The 21,572-nt window shown below is 34.0% G+C and overlaps 1 protein-coding gene across 1 annotated transcript in view; it reads right to left on the bottom strand.

Annotated features, from left to right (window-relative positions):
• GAN (gigaxonin) overlaps positions 1 to 21,572 on the bottom strand; it is a 63,925-nt gene that overhangs the window by 24,915 nt on the left and 17,438 nt on the right. Inside the window, exon 2 of the mRNA XM_074288219.1 lies at positions 223 to 337. Within this exon, the coding sequence (XP_074144320.1) occupies positions 223 to 337 (115 nt within the window). The remainder of the gene's footprint in view (positions 1 to 222; positions 338 to 21,572) is intronic.

Here is a 21,572-nt window from a genome sequence, read left to right as displayed (position 1 = left end):
TTACAACTCCACTGCTGTTGTTCACATGGCTGGAAGGATGTTGGGCTAAAAAGAGCTCTGGAGTGCCTTTAATCAGCAAATAATACACAAATACTACTTAAATCTACTTAAAGCTAAAATAACAGCAGTTGTAGATCTTTACTATATAACTATAAAAGGAAACTCTCCCCTTCAGCTTAAGGAGTGTTTAGATCTTCTTTTCTCTTCTGTTCTCCATCATACCTGTCCACTGAAGATGTAATCCAGAATCTCTCGCATGACCATTACTGATATTCCTTCAAGTTCAATTTTATAAGTTGACCCATCGTCTTTTGGAGGATTATAGTTTAATTTTGTCCTAGGAAAAGGAAAACACTTGTTAAATAAGTATCTCAAAGTTAAAATACTCCAAATTTTAATAACTATTTTCAACAAAAAAAATTACCTTAAAAAATCAATTTAACAACTTTAGATTTGTAAAACTTTTAAAGCCTCCAAATTTTTTTGGAGATGGAATATTATTGTTCTATGGGAAATGAGCAGGATGCTCTTAGGAGGAAAAAAAAAACATTGGGATATCCTCTGTGAAGTCAAGCAAAGCGAAATGTACTATATACAAAGTAATAGCAATGGATGACCAGCTGTGAATGATATTGCTATTCTCAGTAATACAATCATCCTTGACTATTCTGAAGGACATGATAAAAAATCTTATCCATACCCAAAGGAGGAACTAATTATGTCTGAATACGGACTGAAGCACTCTCTCTCTTTTTTAAACTTCTTTTTTCCTGAGGGTTTTTATTTTCTCAAGGGTGCGAGATCTCTTTTTTCCCCCACAACTTGACTTTTATGAAAATGTTTTCATAAACTTCATAGTGGTTTCTTAATTGTGAGTGGTGAAAAAGGAGAGAAAAATTTTAGAAACAAATGCAAATTTTTTTTGTTTTGAATGTAACTGGTTTGTTACATCAAAACATATAATTTTGATTATAATATAAATATTAAGTTTTTATTATCAAATCTTTTTATGGTTTTAGAATTCCTATACCATACAATACATAGAAAATTAGTCTCAAGTCAGAAGACCTACTGAGTTCAATTTAAGACTTTAAAACAGGGGCGGGCAGTTCCAATTGTTCAGTAATGAAGTGAGTCATCTACACCCAGAGAGAGGACTATGGGAAATGAGTGTGGACAACATAGCATTTTCACTCTTTCTGTTATTGTTTGCTTGCATTTTTTATTTTCCTTCTCAGGTTTCTTTCATTTTTTCTAGATCCAATTTTTCTTATGCAGCCAAGATGTGTGGAATAGAGAGAAAAGGTAAAGAACTTACAGGAATCTGTGAATTCTTTTTCTGTATTTTATTTTCATTATTTCTGTGTTTCTCCTATGATTTGTATAATATGTGCAGGCCCGTATGTACTTTAGCCTTGGCTAGCTATATCTTAAGCATGAAGATCTGATCTTCTGTTTTCTAGAAATCAGGTTTCATTCCAATCTTTCCAGATAGCAACAACCAATTAGATGCCTTCCCTTCCCCTTCTCAATGCTCTCTTAGTTGTGATGTAATCTCTTATATAAAAGCTATGTAATTTTACTACTTCTTTAGCCCTCCTACCACAAGTTGTCTCTTTCCCTTATTTCATGCTAGAACAGCTCATCCTCCGGAGGTATAATAAACAACCTTTTCTGCTTCCTATTTTGAGTGATTCTGAGTAGTAAGGGTCTTCTACATCTCACAAAGATAACTAACTAACTAACTAAATATATATATATATATATGATTTAAAATATATTTTAACATATTTAATATATATTGGATTACCTTCCATCTAGGGAAAGGGGTGGGGGCAAGGAGTGGACAATTTGGAACAAAAGGTTTTGCAAGGGTCAGTGTTGAAAAATTATATATCTTTATTTGTAAATAAAAGCTATAAATAAAAAAAAATTCTAAATAAATAAACAAATAGGGGTGGGGAATCTTTTTTCTGCCAAGGCCATTTAGATATTTATAACATCATTCATGGACCATACAAAATCATTAAATTATAGAACTCAAGCAGTAGGAAGTTGCTGTACATAGCTTTCAACTTATCATTATCTGTAGTTGCCTTAGCATATATTTTTGTAGACCTTGTTCAGCCTACAGGCATGATGTTCCCTACCTCTGACTATGTAGATACAAAGACGCCTCTAGTTTGTAAGCATAATCATCCTCTTTAGTACTTTATAAAAGTAAATGCTGAAAACTATCTGTACACTTGGCAAGACAGCCTGGAGAAGTTATCCAGAGTGGATAAAGAGATCAAATCATTGAGAAACAAAATTAGTGAATTGGAAAAGGTAAACAACTCCAAGGAAAACAGGATTAGTGAGCTGGATAAAGAAAACAGCTCTCTAAAAAATAAAATGGATAAAATGGAAAAAAGTTCCTAGAAGAAAAAAAACTCACTTAAAAACACAATTGGACTATTACAAAAAGATATAAAAAAAGTGAGTGAAGAAAATATATCATTGAAAATTAGACTCAAACAAATAGAAATGAATGACTCAAGGAGAAACCAAGAAGTAGTCAAGCAAAACCAGAGAAATGAAACAATTGAAAAGAATGTCAAGTACCTTATTAGAAAGACAACAGACCTGGAAAACAGATCCAGGAGAGACAATTTGAGAATAATCAGACTCCCTGAAAAATGTGAAGAAAAAAAGAGCTTGGACACTATTTTCGAGGAAATTATCAAAGAGAACTGCCCAGACGTTTTGGAAACAGAGGGTAAAATAGACATTGAAAACATTCATCGATCACCTACTGAAAGGGACCCTAAAATCAAAACGCCAAGAAATATAGTGGCCAAGTTCAAGAACCATCAGACAAAGGAAAAAATATTGGAAGCTGCTAGAAAAAAATCAATTCAGATATGGAGGAGCCACAATAAGGATAACCCAGGATCTAGCAGCATCTACATTAAAAGAACGAAGGGCCTGGAATATGATATTCCGAAAGGCTAAGGAACTTGGTATGCAGCCAAGAATAACTTACCCAGCAAGAATGAGCATCGTTTTCCAGGGAAGAAGATGGACATTTAACAAAATAAATGAATTCCATCTATTCTTGATGAAAAACCAGACCTACATAAAATGTATGATCTTCAAATACAGAACTCAAGAGATTTCTAAAAAGGTAAAAAGAAATCTTGAGAACTATACTTCTGCCATAAAAATATGTAAAGAACATATGGTATAATTTGTCCTAGAAACTAGAGGTAGAAAGGAAATTAATAAATAAAAAAGTGTAAAGTGGTAAAAAGTCTTCTCATGAAGAGGCAAAAGTAACCTATTATAGCTGAGAGAAAGAAAGGAGGGAGATGAACATAGTGTGTATCAATAGACATATCTGATTTATGGTGAAACTTCATCTTCATTGAAAAGTGAGAGGCAAGGAGTAAGCTAAGGGGAAGGGAATACAGAAATTGTAAGGAAAAGGGGTAAAATAAGGGGAGGAACTTTAAGGTGGGGGAGGGATCCTAAAAAGGGAGGGCTGTGAAAAGCAAGTGGTGTTCACAAGTTTAATACTGGGGAGGGGGGTAAGAGGGAAGGAAAGGAGAAAAGCATAAGCAGGGGTTAACAGGATGGCAAGCAATATAGAATTAGTCATTCTAACCATAAATGTGAATGGGGTAAACTCCCTCATAAAGAGGAAACAGTTAGCAGACTGGATTAAAAGTCAGAATCCTACTATATGTTGTTTACAGGAAACACACCTGAAACAGGGTGATACATTCAAACTAAAAGTAAAAGGGTGGAGCAGAATCTACTATGCTTCAGGCAAAGCCAAAAAAGCAGGGGTAGCCATCTTCATCTCAGATCAAGCAAAAACAAAAATTGATCTAAATTCTTAAAAGAGAAATTAAGAGAGCTGCAAGAAGAAATAGACAGCAAAACTATAATAGTGGGAGATCTCAACCTTGCACTCTCAGAATTAGATAAATCAAACCACAAAATAAATAAGAAAGAAGTCAAAGAGGTAAATAGAATACTAGAAAATATGATATGATAGATCTTTGGCAAAAGCTAAATGGAGACAGAAAAGAGTATACTTTCTTCTCAGCAGTTCATGGAACCTATATAAAAATTGATCATATACTAGGACATAAAAACCTCAAAATCAAATGCAGTAAGGCAGAAATAGTAAATGCATCCTTTTCAGACCACAATGCAATCAAAATTACATTTAATAAAAAGCCAGGGGAAAATAGACCAAAAAATAATTGGAAACTAAATAATCTTATACTAAAGAATGATTGGGTAAAACAGCAAATCATAGACATAATTAATAACTTCACCCAAGAAAATGAAAATAATGAGACATCATACCAAAATGTGTGGGATACAGCCAAAGCAGTAATAAGGGGAAGTTTTATATCTCTACAGGCCTACTTGCATAAAATAGAGAAAGAGAGAGAGCCAATGAACTGGGCTTACAACTAAAATTGCTAGAAAAGGAACAAATTAAAAACCCTCAGACAAACACAAAACTTGAAATTCTAAAAAATAAAGGGTGAGATTAATAAAATGGAAAGTAAAAAAAAAAAACTATTGAATTAATTAATAAAACTAAGAGTTGGTTCTATGAAAAAACCAACAAAAATAGACAAACCCTTAGTAAACCTGATTAAAAAAAGGAAAGAGAAAAAAGCAAATTGTTAGTCTTGAAAATGACAAGGGAGAACTCACCACTAATGAAGAGGAAATTAGAACAATAGTTAGGAGCTACTTTGCTCAACTTTATGCCAATAAATTCAATAACTTAAATGAAATGGAAGAATACCTTCAAAAATATAGCTTGCCCAGATTAACAGAGGAAGAAGTAAGTAGTCTAAATAGTCCCATCTCAGAAAAAGAAATAGACCAAGCTATTAACCAACTCCCTAAGAAAAAATCCCCAGGACCAGATGGATTTACATGTGAATTCTACCAAACATTTAAAGAACAACTAACTCCAATGCTATATAAACTATTTGAAAAAATAGGGATTGCATTCTTTTTATGACACAGACAACATGGTACTGATATCTAAACCAGGTAGATCAAAAACTGAGAAAGAAAACTATAGACCAATTTCCTTAATGAATATTGATGCTAAAATCTTAAATAAGATATTAGCAAAAAGACTTCAGAAAATCATCCCCAGGATAATACACTATGACCAAGTGGGATTTATACCAGGAATGCAGGGCTGGTTTAATATTAGGAAAACTATTAGTATAATTGACCATATTAATAATCAAATTAATAAAAACCATATGATCATCTCAATAGATGCAGAAAAAGCATTTGATAAAATCCAACATCCATTCCTACTAAAAATGCTTGAGAGTATAGGAATAAATGGACTATTCCTTAAAATAATAAGGAGCATATATATTAAACCTTCAGTAAACATCATATGTAATGGCGATAAACTAGAACCTTTCCCTGTAAGATCAGGAGTGAAACAAGGTTGCCCACTATCACCATTATTATTCAATATAGTACTATTAACACTAGCCTCAGCAATAAGAGCCAAGAAAGAGATTCAAGGAATTAGAGTAGGAAATGAGGAAATCAAATTATCACTCTTTGCAGATGACATGATGGTATACTTAGAGAACCCCAAAGACTCTGCTAAAAAGCTATTAGAAATAATTCAGAATTTTAGCAAAGTTGCAGGATACAAAATAAATCCACATAAATTCTCAGCATTTTTATACATTACCAACACAATCCAACAGCAAGAGATACAAAGAGAAATTCCATTCAAAATAACAGTCGATAGTATAAAATATTTGGGAATATATCTACCAAAGGAAAGTCAGGAATTATATGAGCAAAATTACGAAACACTTGCCACAAAAATAAAGTCAGATTTAAACAATTGGAAAGACATTCAGTGCTCCTGGATAAGCCGAGCGAATATAATTAAGATGACAATACTCCCTAAACTAATCTATTTATTTAGTGCTATACCAATCAGACTCCCAAGAAACAATTTTAATGACCTACAAAAAATAACAACAGAATTCATATGGAACAACAAAAGGTCAAGAATTTCAAGTGAAGTAATGGAAAAAAAATTAAATGAAGGTGGTCTAGCTGTACCTGATCTAGAACTATATTATAAAGCAACAGTCACCAAAACCATTTGGTATTGGCTAAGAAATAGACTAGTTGATCAGTAGCATAGGTTAGGTTCACAGGGCAAGATAGTGAATAAAAATAGCAATCTAGTGTTTGACAAACCCAAAGATCCCAACTTTTGGGATAAGAATTCATTATTTGACAAAAACTGCTGGGAAAACTGGAAATTAGTATGACAGAAACTAGGCATGGACCCACATTTAACACCACATACTAAGATTAGATCAAAATGGGTCCAAGATTTAGGCATAAAGAATGAAATCATAAATAAATTGGAGGAACATGGGATGGTTTACCTCTCAGACTTGTGGAGGAGGAAGGAGTTTGTGTCCAAGGGAGAACTAGATATCATTATTGATCACAAAATAGAAAATTTTGATTGCACCAAATTAAAAAGTTTCTGCACAAACAAAACTAATGCAAACAAGATTAGAAGGGAAGTAACAAATTGGGAAAACATTTTTACAGTTAAAGGTTCTGATAAAGGCCTCATCTCCAAAATATACAGAGAATTGACTTTAATTTATAAGAAATCAAAAGCCATTCTCCAATTGATAAATGGTCAAAGGATATGAACAGACAATTCTCAGATGATGATATTGAAACTATATCCACTCATATGAAAGAGTGTTCCAAATCACTATTGATCAGAGAAATGCAAATTAAGACAACTCTGAGATATCATTACACACCTGTCAGATTGGCTAAGATGACAGGAACAAATAATGATGAACGTTGGAGGGGCTGTGGAAAACTGGGACACTGAGGCATTGTTGGTGGAGTTGTGAAAGAATCCAACCATTCTGGAGAGCAATCTGGAATTATGCTCAAAAAGTTATTAAAATGTACATACCCTTTGACCCAGCAGTGCTACTACTGGGCTTATATCCCAAAGAAATACTGAGGAGGGGAAAGGGACCTGTATGTGCCAAAATGTTTGTGGCGGCCCTTTTCATAGTGGCTAGAACCTGGAAAATGAATGGATGTCCATCAATTGGAGAATGGTTGGGTAAATTATGGTATATGAATGTTATAGAATATTATCGTTCTGTAAGAAATGACCAACAGGAGGAATACAGAGAGGCTTGGAGAGACTTACATCAACTGATGCTGAGTGAAACAAGCAGAACTAGGAGATCATTATACACTTCAACAATAATACTGTATGAGGATGTATTCTGATGGAAGTGGGTATCTTCAACACAGAGAAGAGCTAATCCAATTCCAATTGATCAATGATGGACAGAATCAGCTACACCCAGAAAAAGAACACTGGGAAATGAGTGTAAACTGTGACCATTGGTTTTTTTGTTTTGTTTTGTTTTGTTTCTCTTCCCAGATTATTTTTACCTTCCGAATACAATCCTTCCTTTGCAACAACAACAACAAAAAAATTCGGTTCTGCACATATAATACTGTACCTAGGATATACTATAAGATATTTAATATGTATGGGAATGCCTGCCATCTAGGGGAAGGGGTGGAGGGAAGGAGGGGAAAAACTCGGGACAGAAGGGAGTACAAGGGATAATGTTGTTTAAAAAAAAAAAAAAAATTACCTATGCATATGTATTGTCAAAGAAAATGTTATAATTATAAAAATTAATAAAAAAATAAATAATAAATAAAAAGATACCCCCCCCCAAAAAAGAAAACTATCTGTATATATAAAAATAAAATGCTATTAAGTGGGAAAAAATAGTAACATCTAGTATTTACATAATATGTTATGGTTGCAAAGTGCTTTATAAGTATTATCTCTCTATGCTCAAGACAATCATGTTAAAGTAGGTGCTATTATTATTGCATTTCACAGATGAAGTGATCAGAGATTCAATGACTTATTCAGGGTTGAATAGCTAGTAACTATTTGAAGTTAGATTTCAATTCAGGTAGGTCTTCCTGACTCCAAGTTCCATACTCTATCTACTATATCATTTAGCTACAAAACAAAACAAAAAGCAAGCTATCCTTTATATTATACACTTCCCTCTACTAAATTATAATAAATGTATGCTACATGACATGAAACTGTTATCAGTCCCTCCCCAATAAATTGTACCAGTTGGGCATGCTTCCTAAGGCTTCATTCTTTTCATACTATCTATCAGCTAGCTATCTTGTCCTTTCCTAATTATGGTTGCCCTGCTCTCCAATAGGACTTCTTCTGTATCTTGGACTTGTATCTTGGAGTTCATGAGCCCTGAGAAAGGTAATCTTTTTTATCTTTGCCTGTCCTTGCCCCAGCCTTGGCCCTGTAAATTGATGACTAAATACAAATCATCCCACTAAACACAGGTAACCCCTCCCATTCTTTAACTTCCCAGCAAACCTGGCCATTTCAATCTCCCTGGAATCCCGCTTGCAACAAGTTGCTTTAGGAATAGAAATGTCAGGTAATACTTTAAATATCAACTTGCCTTTCCTGTGAGTCCCCAGATGGAAATCTCCCTTTCCTGGCCACCACTCCCTTATAATTTAATTTGTCTTTCCATATTAAAATGCCAATTCCTTAAGGGTATAGGCTGAATTTGTATTTCTAGCACTTAGAATAGCAGATACACAATATATCTTAAAAAATGCTTAATCATTCATGTGACACTATGAAGCTCATATGTTTGTGCTTCAAGTGTCTATCAATGCAGATACACACAAAAGTGTTCCCTAGATCTATTACTTCAAAAGGCATAGTACTAAGAAAGAGCAAGCTCACTGAATAACTGTACTAAAAGAATTCTGATTAATGTAAAGTAGGATGGAAGCCTGCCCCAGAATCTGTGTCTGTCCTGTTTGTCTCATTATATAAATATGGATGAAGATAAAAAGCTTTTATCATATTCATGAATAATAGTAGTAATAATAATAATGAGAAAGAGCTGAAGCTGGAAGACAGAATTAGAATTAAAATCTCCAACAGATTAGACAGATGTATGGACTAAATTCAAAATTAAACTAAATTTAGCTAGGGGGAAAAAAATTCATTTGGCTGGCTCTTATGGCCAAAAATTAATTATAATTGGATGAAACCTGGTTTAGCACAGATTCACATAAAAAAAAAAGACCTTAGTTGACTCAATTCAATGTGTGCCAGTGTGAATGAAAAAATAAAATAATAAAACCCTCTTTGAGTTTTAAAGTATAGCTTCTTTTATGGCTAGAAACAGGATCATAGAATAGTAGATTTAGAGCTATAAATGACCTCAGTGACCAAATTCAATATTTTGCTCATATCAATAAGGTAAAAACCAGGGCACAGAGAAGTTAATTGATTGCCAATGAGCTGTGATATCACAGAAAGAAGGTCAATCAAGTAATTAGTAAGACTTCCCTCATATGTCATAAAGCCAAGATCTTTACCTGTTAGGAACTTTCTTTCTGAGAATTGCCATGTATGCCATGTCAGCTAGTAGGGTGGACCCAGGAGGTTAAAAAGGGACTTGCCCTCTGAGGCAGGAGGCTGTGTCTTACAGGTGTTTCCTTGAGATGGTGGTGAGTGTGTCCTCTTGCTAGATCTTTTCTTAGGACGCAGCACTAACTCCAGGTGCCTCCCTTCTATGGATCCACTTATGCAGTGTTGAGTGGGTTAGGCATGGGGTAATCCCAGAGTAAATATAAATAATCAGTTTTGAGTCCCAGAGAAGGATGCAGAGAGAAGCAGAGAGAGGCAGAGACATACATACACTTGCTCTAGCTTCCTACTAAACCCCTGCTGAGATTACCAATAAGAAAGGCTATTTGGCACCTTTACATCAGCTGATCTTCATGTGTTTCCAGGGAAGATTGGTTTGTATGCCCCTGGCAATCAGTAGCCTCAGTGGGAGGTCTTGACTCTTGATATCTTTTCCCTGATTCTGACAAGTAGGTATCTGCTGGAGACACGAGTCAGTGTTTGTTTCTTTGTCTCTCTTTCTTTATATGTGTGTGTGTGTGTGTGTGTGTGTGTGTGTGTGTGTGTGTGTGTGTGTGTGTGTGTATGTGCTTATGTTCTCATATTTTGTTTCCCATCCCAATCATCCATCACATTCTGTTAAGCTTTTCCTTGTTCTATAGGGAAAAGAAAAACTGCACTCAGAACCATACAGTCCAAAATGGACAATTATGCAGTACTGCTGCCTTTAAAAGGCTAAAACACTCTCAACTTTTAAGGATCAATGAAGTCATTAATCTGTGTATTCTCATCAATGTAGATGACAACCTCTTCTCCATGCCTTAGCAGATATGTTTTATGAATGCCTGTATTTAAAAACAACCAAAATCATCATGGCCAAATTTCTGACAATGAACTGCTTTCAAATTTCAATTCAAAAAAGGCTGAAAACTTTGATCTGACATCAGGATTGTACTCAAAAGCTTTTTCATAGCTCCTCATATCCCCCTCCCCCTTTCTCATTTTTGGTGACAATTTGTTTTATTCTTTAGATGGTATTAAGAGACATGGTAATTAGAGAGAGAAAAGAAGGGTACACTGTTATAAAATGTTCTGGTTGGACTATATCTTTAATAGTATGTTTAGTTTAGGTCAGGCTATGGACAAACTGACAAAACACACCCAGAGAAGTATAAAAGGATGGTGAGGTGATTGTTTATTCTGACATGAGAACCAATCCTATTTAGCCAAAAGAAAAGTAATTAATGGGAGTATATAATAGCAGTCTTCAAGTATTACAAAGATTGTTATTGAGAATAGGGATTTGATTAGTTTTGCTTATCTCTAGCTGATAAACTTTGGAGAAACTTTGGAGTTGCAAGACGACAAATGTTGATTGGACAAAAGAAAATTTGCTGAGAAACAGAACTTCTAGAAGGAGGAATGGGTTATTTCTTCTACTAGTGGGATCTCCTTCCCCCCTACTCCCTGAATTTATTATTTTTAGCATTCTTTTTTTTAAAATTGTGAGTTTCAAATTCTCTCCCTCCTTTCAGAACCTCCCCCACTTACTGAGAAAGCAAATAATAAGACATTAATTATATATATGTGAAATCATTGAAAATATATCACCATATTAGCCATGTTGGAAAAAAAAAGAAAAGAAAAAAAAGTAGATTACTAACTGCCCTAATAATGATAAAGTTCTTAGGAATTCATGTATCATCATAATTATGCAAACAATTTAACTGTACTAGATTTCTTAATGATTTCTCTTTCATGTTTATTTTTTATGCTTCTTGAATCCAATGTTTGAATATCAAATTTTATATTCAGATTTAGTCTTTTATCAGGAATAGTTAAGTCTATTTTATTAAATATCCATTTTCTCCCAGAAGGTTATATAAAATCAGTTTTCACTTAATGTTCAGTAGACCACTCTGAACACCCCTTATGGGGCTCTGCAGCTTCCCTGTAGCCAGAAAATGGTTTCAGTGTCCAGTCTCAGTGCTTAAAGCAAAGAATTCCTGAAATATCTTCTCCTTAACTTGGGAATTCTTGAATTTGGCTACAATATTCCTGGTATTTTTCATTTTGGGTTCTCTTACAGGAAGTAATCAATAGAGTCTTTCTAGTTTAATCTTTGGTTCTAAAACATGAAGGCAGTTTTCTTTGTAACTTCTTAAATTATCTTTTCCAGATCTATTTTCTAGATCACTTGTTTTTTCAATGAGGTATTATATTACATTTTCTTCTATTTTTCATTCTTTTGTTTAGTTTTATTTTTTCTTGATGTTTCATGAACTCACTGGCTTCCGATCATCCATTTCTAATTTTTAAGAAATTATTTTTCAATGAATTTTTTTTTCCTGAGGCAATTGGGATTAAGTGATTTGTTCAGGGTCACATAGCTAGGAAGTGTTAAGTGTCTGAGACTAGATTTGAACTTGGGTCCTCCTGAATTCAGGGCTGGTGCTCTACCCACTGAGCCATCTAGCTGCCCCATTTTGGGAAATTCTTTTAAGTTCTTTTCTTCAGCGAATTTCTGTAACTTCTTTTCCATTTGGCCTACTTTTTAAGGTGTTATTTTCTTCATTTTAAAAAAAATATCTTACCAAGTTGTTACTTTCTTTTCATATTTTTCTTGCTTCACTTTCTTTTCTTTCCCCAATTTCTCCTCTTCCATTGTTATCTTTCTTTAGCTTTCAGCAATTCTTGTTGGACTTGTCTTGAAGTTACTTTTTTTCTTTTGAGTTTTGCTTATAGCTTTTCAGTTTTCTTTTTCTGCATTTGTGTTGTGGTCTTTCCTGACATCATAATACCTTTCCCTTCCCTCCCCCCCAATCAAATGTCTTTTGTTCATGGTGAGTGTGGAAATGCCCTAACCCAAGCTTCAGGCTTTTTCATGCTGCCATTTTAATAGTTAGGTTGATAGGGAAGGTCTGCAAATTTTTAGTGCTTCCTAGTTGATGTGATCAAGAGGCTGGTCACTGTTTTTTGGTCTGTGCCCTGGTTTTTATTCAAGAAGGACCCAAGCTCCTATGCAGCACTTCTCTTGGCTCTGAAATTGTGATCAGGATCCCTTCTTTATGATCCTGACTTCTCTGTGTTCCTCTCCACCTTGGAACTGCTACCAAAACTATATATGAAGCAAAAGGGTATCCTATAGTCTCTTTCTGACCAGTTGTCTAATTCCCTTGCCATCTCTGGGTAGAGAGCTCCAGATATTGCTACAGTCTGTCATAGCTGTCCACAGTGAGTCTTGTTGCTTTGTTGCCTTCCCCCAGGATAGATTTCTATCCTGGTGTCACAGACCTTTCTTGCCAATGTCCTAAGTTGTCTTATTCTGGCAAAATTGTATGACTTTGCCCTTTATCATCTCTACTATTCCAGGAATTTGATGCGAGGAATTATTTTTAAAGTTGTTTGGAAGGATATGTTGGGAGCATTTGGTTGAGTTGCTGCCTCTATTCCACCTTAGCTTTCCCTCTCCCTCATTTCTTTTAGAGAAACAACATGGTTAAATGTTCTTACTGAACCATAAAGTCAAAAAACCTGCTTTTCCCCAAATATACCACTAATTTCTCTGATGTCAGGCAAGTGAATTTTTTTCACGTGCAAAATGAGATAGTATTATAAAACCTAAAGTCCTTTCCAGGACAAAATTTCTTCTTCTGCAACAACCTCTGAAAATGGAACACTTTTATAATAGTAAAACCATAATTTTAGAGCACAGCTTTGAATAGCCCTAGATTATAAACTCCAGGCAAAAATTATTTAGGATCTGCAAATATCCATATATATATATATATATATATATATATATATATATATATAAAAAACTATCTCTTCTTTTTTTTTTGCCATTGATATATTTTCTGGTCATTCATTGCTTATTACCAACTATGTGAGAACAAATAACTTTAAACAAGTAAAAGATATGGGGATTAACTAACTAAAATTTTACATCCACATTCTTTCAGAGAGTTGTTATGAGGATAAAATTACTTTTGCAATTCTTTTTAAAAAAATTTTATTATAGTTTTTTATTTACAAAACATATGCATGTTTTTGTTTTTCTTCCCGGGTTATTTTTACCTTCTTTCTAAATCTGATTTTTCTTGTGCATCAAGATAACTATAAAAATATGTATACATATATTGTATTTAACATATACTTTAACAAATTAACATGTATGGGACTACCTGCCATCTAGGGGAGGGAGTGGAGGAAAGGAAGGGAAAAGTTGGAACACAGTTTTTGCAAGGGTCAATGTTGAAAAATTACCCATTCATATGTTTTGTCAATATATATATAATTATATATTATAATTAAAAAACCCAACCCAACAACAAAAAAACCCCAAAACATATGCATAGGTAATCTTTCAACATTGACCCTTGCAAAACCTTCTGTTCCAAATTTTCTCCTCCTTCCCTCCACCCCTTCCCCTACATGACAGGCAGTCCAATATATGTTAAATATTTAAAAATATATGTATATACATTTATACAGTTATCTTGCTGCACAAGAAAAATTGGATCTAGAAAGAAAAAAAAAACTGAGAAAACAAAATGCAAGCAAACAATAACAGAGAGTGAAAATGCTATGTTGTAATCCTCACTCAGTTCCTATGATTATAGGAACTCTCTAAATGCAAATGGCTCTCTTCATTACTGAATAACTAGAATTGATTTGAATCATCTCATTATTGAAGAGAGCCACATTGATCATCATATAGTCTTGTTGCGTGTATAATGATTTCCTGGTTCTGCTCATTTCACTTAGCATCAATCCATGTAAGTCTCTCCAGGCCTCTCTGAAATCATCCTGTTGGTCATTTCTTAAAGAACAATAATATTCCATAACATTCATATACCATAATTTATTCAGCCATTCTCCAATTGATGGACTTCCATTCAATTTCCAGTTTCTGGCCACTACAAAAAGAGCTGCCCATGTGGGTCCCTTTCCCTCTTTTAAGATCTCTTTGGGATATAAGCCCAGTACTAATACTATTGGTTAAAGGGTTTGCACAGTTTGATAACTTTGAGCATAGATCCAAATTGCTCTCCAGAATGGTTGGCTCCTTCCCAGTTATACCAACAGATATTTTGCAATTTTTAGTAGTATAGAAATACCATCTAATTATACTGCAATACTTTAGCGGATCTTTAGGTATTCCTATCAGTAACAATAGCTTTACAATGCTTTTAATCCTTCCTTGAAGAAAATAATTAAGATAGCTAGCATTATAAAGTGCTTCATGGCTTGCAAAGTATTTTGCAAATATTATCACATTTTATTCTCACAACAATCCTGTAATATAAGTACTATCATTCTCTTCATTTTATACATGAGGAAAATGAGGCAGAAGAAACTAAATGATTTGCCCAAGTTAACTCATTTAGTTGTTTTGAGACAGGCTTTGACCTCATGACTTCTTCAAAAGTCCAGTGCTCAATAAACTGTGTGCCATTGAGCTACTATGTACTATAATCAATTCATTGAAGATCTAACTTCCAGTAGGTTTTCTAATATTTTGTGGATATAAATAAAGCACTTGAACTGTCCAATTGTTCTTAAATCTTGACACTTGTCTTCTCTTTTAATTAAGTTCATTTCCATTTTAAATGATTCTTTTAAAATAGCCATTTCCCAATATATATTTCTCCATGGAATCCTTCCTTGAAATTACACAAAAGAGTATCCAATACAGGAACTACATATGGCAAGATTTGCAGCATCTTGTACCTGTGGTTTTTACCTCTCTAACCAGGAAAAAAAAAAAAAAAAAAGTTTCAACCTATTTTCTATAAACAAGAATACTCCTTGCAATTAATCTGAGTTCTGCTATCTTTTAACAATACTTCAATTTATATTATAGCTGTCATTGCATACTTTGGGGGAGTATTTGCTTTTTTCATTCAGTATCACTTCATATATATTTCCAAATTTATCTACATTTCTCTCTGTTATATGACTCAAATATATTCCATTCCATTCATATCACAACTTGTTAAAGCATTCATCTCTGGACAATCACCCTCCTCTACCATGTTTTACTGATGAAGGGACCCCAAAAGTCTAAAACTCTGCTTTAGGGAGGAATGATGAAGAGACCCCGAAACTCTAAAAACTCCTTGAAGGACAGATTCTCCTTGAATCCTGCCACTGCAAAGACCCAGCCCAAGTACAAACAGCTTCCTTTTGTTATCTAGGTGGGGCTAGTTGAGTCCTAAACTGGAGAACTCCAACCCTATTGAATTGAAGATTCAAACTCCACTCATCAGTCTCATTAGTAGGGGGAACAGGCCTCAGCTTGTAGCCAAAGGCTTCTATTATGAAAACAGCAATTTTAAACCCTCTCTTTGCAGAGGAGCTAATATGCCATATGCCAAGGAAATTCTCTCTTCAAGGCATATTAGAAAACTGCCTGCTGGAATGTTCTCTTTCAGCATTACCCTCTCTTTATCTCCCTCACCTATTTTTCTAAGAGACTTTATATCTCTCTGTCGGAATTTCTCTACTAGAAACTTTACTTCCTTGCTAGAACCTTGCTTCTAAGGAATTCAGTCTTTCTATTCATGCATAGCAAAGGCTGACTTCCCAAAGACTATAATAAACTTCTTATCAATGTAGCTTTTCAGGTTCATAAAATTCCTTTACGAAGGACCTCTGCGCTGCCAGAAGAGGGGTTCCCAAAACTCCCTACCCATGTGCCTAATCCCAAAGAGGATTTAGGGGAGCCAAACCTCTTCATTTGGTTACCTGAACCCAAATCTGCCACTAACCGCATCATTTAACTCCCTGACCACCAGGAACCCTAATCTCCTCATTTTGGTTCCCTGAATCTAATATCATTTGGTTTCCTGACCAAAGGGAATCCCAAAATATAGATCTGATCATTACTACTATAAGTATTATGATGATTTTTGCTGTATATGGGAACTTTCTTTTCTTATAGAGGAAACTAAGGACACTTTTTTACATAAAGTGTCTAGCATTTAGTATTATATTACTTCTGTATGATTTATGTCCCCTCAGGAGTAGGATTCTCTGGGTCAAAGAATATGAACAATTCAGTAACTTTTCTACCAGTCTGTCCAAAAATACATGTTAATGATAATTTTTATTACTTCTTGTGAGCAAGTAATCAATCACTGGTAACAAACGAACACCTCTTTCTCCATTGTTCTTTTCTAATCAGATATTCCCTAGATGATTTTTAAGTTACTTCTTGCACATAAATCATTTTAACAAATCACTGCCTTACATTTATGATTCATCTTTTTGTTGTCCTTTTAATCACATACAATTTCTTTTTTTCTGGGGTCATAGTGTTTCATAATTCTAAGTCATAATTCTAAGTCATAATAGAACATCAATATGTTCATGGCAGCATTTAACCTGGTTCAAATTAGGACTTTTAAGTACCTAGTTTTCTAGTCCTGAAAGCTATAAAAGGCCATGAAAATCCAGGACTCTTGACAAGACTAGGATTACCTAACCTAACTACCAAAAGGTAGAAATCAATGCAAAAACTTGATGAGACCAAGTGAGGCAGACTATCCCAAGGAAAAGTGCAGCACAGTGCACTGGAATTGTGGATTGGAGAGAGATAAGTAAAGATAGTAAATTCTATAAAAAATTATTACAGGTACATCAATCCCATCCCCCGTCCCCAGTTAATCCAAAAGGCAAGAGTAATGTTATAAAATAATTACAAGCAAAGATTCAAAAGAAAAACTGAACTTCTACTATATGAATCCCTGGAAGAAATAAAATATGAGGTTAAAAAAGTTTTGAAGGAAAGAACTGGAAAGAGAATAGCTCAGAAGAAAAAGTGGTTAACAAATTAACATACTTTTAAAACTAGGATAGACTAAACAGCAATTAATGACTCCATGAAACAACAAGAAATATTAGAATAAAAATCAAAAGATTGTCAAGGGACAGTTAGAGCGTGCAGTGGATAGAGCACTGGCCCTAAAGTCAGGAGGACCTGAGTTCAGAACTGGCTTCAGACACTTAACATTTACTAACTGTGTGATTCTGAGCAAGTCATTTAACTCAAAATCTAGAGAAAAAAACTTAAGCAACCAAAAAGAAGGAATTAAAACATCAATGAATCACAGTCAGGATTCCCACTAGATCTGATTATTATAAATGAAAGAAGCTTTCAGAATCCAATTTTTCCAAAGGAAAAGTGGTAGACTTACAATAAAAAACAAATTATGATATGAAACAAGAGTACAATTCTATAAAAAATTAGAGGATTTTAAAGCATTCCTTTTGAAAAGATCAGAGAAAATGAAATCTAAAATGCAAACGAGTCTAAAGAAACCTATAAAAGTAAATTTATTTGAGCAACTGGAAAAAGTTGTGTAATGAACATTCTAAGAGCAGAACAACTATTCCAACATAATCTTCAAAGAGTTTTGTGAGAATTAAGTAAGAAAAACAGAACTTTATGCCGTATTGATTAATTTTGAGCATTTCAAGAAGGGAAAGAGAAGGTTTGAGGAAAAAAAAAAAAAAAAGAAAAGAAACCAAAACACTAGTTTAAAAAGGAAGAAGGGGGTGGATGGTACTTGTTGTCTCTCATTACTGGAGTTCCAGGGGAAAATACATAAGCAACAATGGAAAGGTAACAGAAGCAAGCATTAGATGACCCTCATCTTTACCTGAATCAGATAAAGATCCGAATCTAACTCTGGCCCCCCTCTTCACCCTCTCCACAAACTCCCCCCACCCTACCCCAAGTATGGTATAAAAATACATACAATTCAAAAGCTAAGTAGGTAGAATTCAGGAAGAAGGATTAAGGAGAAGAATAATGCTGAGGAGGGAACCATTACATGCAAAATAAATTTTAGTGTTCAACAAATGGGAAATGGACAATTTTCATATGAAGAAATTAAAACCATCTATAGTCATATATAAAAATACTTTAAATCACAGATTACAGAAATGTAAATTAAGACAACTTCGAAGTATCACTTTATACCTCTCAGACTAGCTAAGAGGACAGAGAAAGTTCATGATAAATATTGGAAGGGATGTGGGAAAACTGGGACACTAAAGCATTATTGGTGGAGTTGTGAAATAATCCAACCATTCTGCAGAGCAAATTGGAACTATGTCCAAAGAGTTATAAAGCTGTGAATACCTTTGATCCAACAGTGTCACTACTAGGCATGTATTCCAAAAAGATCACAAAAGAGGTAAAAGAACCCACATGTGCAAAAATGTATGTAGCAGTTCTTTCTGTAATGGCAAAGGATTGAAAATAGTTGAATAAGTTATGGTATATGAATGTAATAGACTATTATTGTTCTGTAAGAAATTATAAGCAGGTTGATTTCAGAAAAGCCTGAAAAGACTTACATGAACTGATACTGAGTGAAGTAAGCAGAACCAGAAGAAAATAGTACATAGCAAGTAACAGCAAGATTATGTGATGACCAACTATGACTGACATAACTCTTCTCAGTAATGTGGTTATCCAAAACAGTTCAATAGATATGGGGAAGAAAATGTCAATCACATTCAGAGAAAGAACAATGGAGATGAAATGTGAATTGAAGCCTAGTATTTTAACCGTTTTACGGGTGTTTGTTTGCTTTTTCTTGTGTTTTTTTCCCTTTTGGTCTGATTTTTCTTGTATAACAGGAGATATGGAAACATGTTTAAAAGTATTGTATATATATATATATATAACTTTTGTACATGCTTGAATAATCATCACATATGCAGAAGTATATATACATCAGATTACTTGCTATCTTGAGACGGGGAAGTACAGGAGGGAACAAGACAAAATTTGGAACAGAAAAACAAAAATTAATGTTGGAAAAATATTTTTACATGTATTTGGAAAAATAAAACACTATTGAGGAAAACAACAAAAGGGAAATGGCTAAATAAACTGGAATGTGAATATGTCACAAAAAAGAGGAAAAGACAATTTCACACAAAAAGAATATATCATTTAGAATAAACTAAAATGGAATAAAGTGATTAGAACCAGGAAAACAATTTATACAAGGAAAACATTAAAAAGACAACTTAAAGCAATAACTAACCAGATCCCTAGAGAGCCTATGATGAAACATTTTAATGATTTCCTGAAAGAGAAGTTATAGATCCAAGATAAAGGGACATATATTCTTGGACCTGACCACTCTGGGGATTTGTTTTGCTTGGTGTGCTTGTTAAAAGAATTTACAAGCAAGTTTTATTTTTTCCCTTTTCTGTTCTGTTTTAATTTTGAAGATGGTGATGGGACAGGGAGTTAGCAAATGGTGTCACAAAAATTGAAACCTGTTAAGAAATGTACCAAAACAACTGAAGGAAGTTCAAAAGAAATCTCAAATAAACAGGACAGTGTTTTTTTTTAATTATAATTTTATATATACACACACATAAAATGGAGAATCAGGATTACTTATGTAATCATCTTTTTGTGTTCTGCCATTTGTACAGAAAAGCTTTTGAGAGAGGAGAGTCAGACAGAAAGTAATGAACAGATCACCAAGATGTTCCATACAAAGAAAATTATTCTGTGTTAACCTGGACACAGCAGTTGTAGTGATCAGAAAGAAAGATTATTATGACAAAGACTCAAAGTCAAAGGTTTGGAGAGGGACTAAAAGCAGGGAACAAAAAAGCACAGAACTAAGACAAAATGAAGTAAATTCTTCACTCTTCACAAGAAATCAGATTGGTGTAGCCTATATGGGTAGATTTTAGGTTAAGGGGAGAACAACACTTGATAAGGTTATCCTTCTTGTCTGGAGAAGACTCACATTGTAGCAAATTAGGAATATTTATTTAGGAATAATGTAAACTGAGATGTAAATTCTAAACAGGGATGCAGATAAACAAGGAAAAGGAGGTAGTGAGGCAAAACAAAAAATCAAGAAAAGGAAAACTTTTTAGATCCACATGTGCAAAAATGTTTGTGGCAGCCCTTTTTGTAGTAGCAAAGAATTATAAACTGAGTGGATGTTCATCAGTTGGAGAATGTCTGAATAAGTTATAGTACATGAATATTATAGAATATTATTATTCTATAAGAAACGATCAGTAGATGATTTCAAAGAGGCCTGGAGAGACTTAATGCTAAGTGAAGTGAGCAGAACCAGGAGATCATTTTACACGGGAACAGCAAGCTTATACAATGATCAATTCTGATGGAAACGGTCTCTTTTCAACAATGAAATGATTCAAGCCAGTTCCAATGATCTTGTGATGAAGAGAGCCATCTATACCCAAAGAGAGAACTGTGGGTGGATAACAACATAGCATTCTCACTTTTTATTGTTTGCTTGAATTTTTTCTTTCTCATTTTTTCCCTTGTTGATTTGACTTTTCTTGTGCAGCAAGATAATGGTATAAATATGTATACATATGTTGGATTTAATATATATTTTTACCATGTATAACATATAATGGATTACTTGTTATCTAGGGGAAGGGGTGAGGAATAAAATTGGATCACAAGGTTTTATAAAGGTTAAATGTTGAAAATTTATCTATGCATATGTTCTGAAAATAAAACGCTTTAAGAAAGGGGGGGAAAAGATAACACTTTAGAAGTTGGAAGAAAAAAACAAAGGCCATTTGTTAGAGTCGGAGAGATCAGTGTCACAAAAGTTAAAGGTAACAAAAGTATCTAAATGTTAAAGCATACTAGGACTAAGTCCACCTCTGTAGATTACAATTCAAACTGCTTTGACTGTTTTTGGTGGACTTTGTCCAAATGTAATATGCATATAATTTTTTTTAAAGCTCTTTTTTTCATAAAGAATTTTATAGAAATAAAAATGAGGACAATTCAAAACACGATTTAAATGTGTCCAGTCATATCAGTGATTATTTAAATGATTAATAAAAAAAAATCATAAGAAACTTTTATTTTGGCAAGGCAATCCAGTTTAAATGACTCACCCAGGATCACAGTGTCAAACGTCTGAGGGTAGGTACCTTTGAACTCAGGGTTCCCCTAATTCTAGGGCTGGTACTCTTATCTATTGCG

Source organism: Sminthopsis crassicaudata, chromosome 2 (genome assembly GCF_048593235.1).
Source record: "Sminthopsis crassicaudata isolate SCR6 chromosome 2, ASM4859323v1, whole genome shotgun sequence".
In the NCBI taxonomy this organism is placed as follows: Eukaryota; Metazoa; Chordata; class Mammalia; order Dasyuromorphia; family Dasyuridae; genus Sminthopsis; species Sminthopsis crassicaudata.
This window is presented reverse-complemented; position numbering and strand designations above follow the sequence as displayed.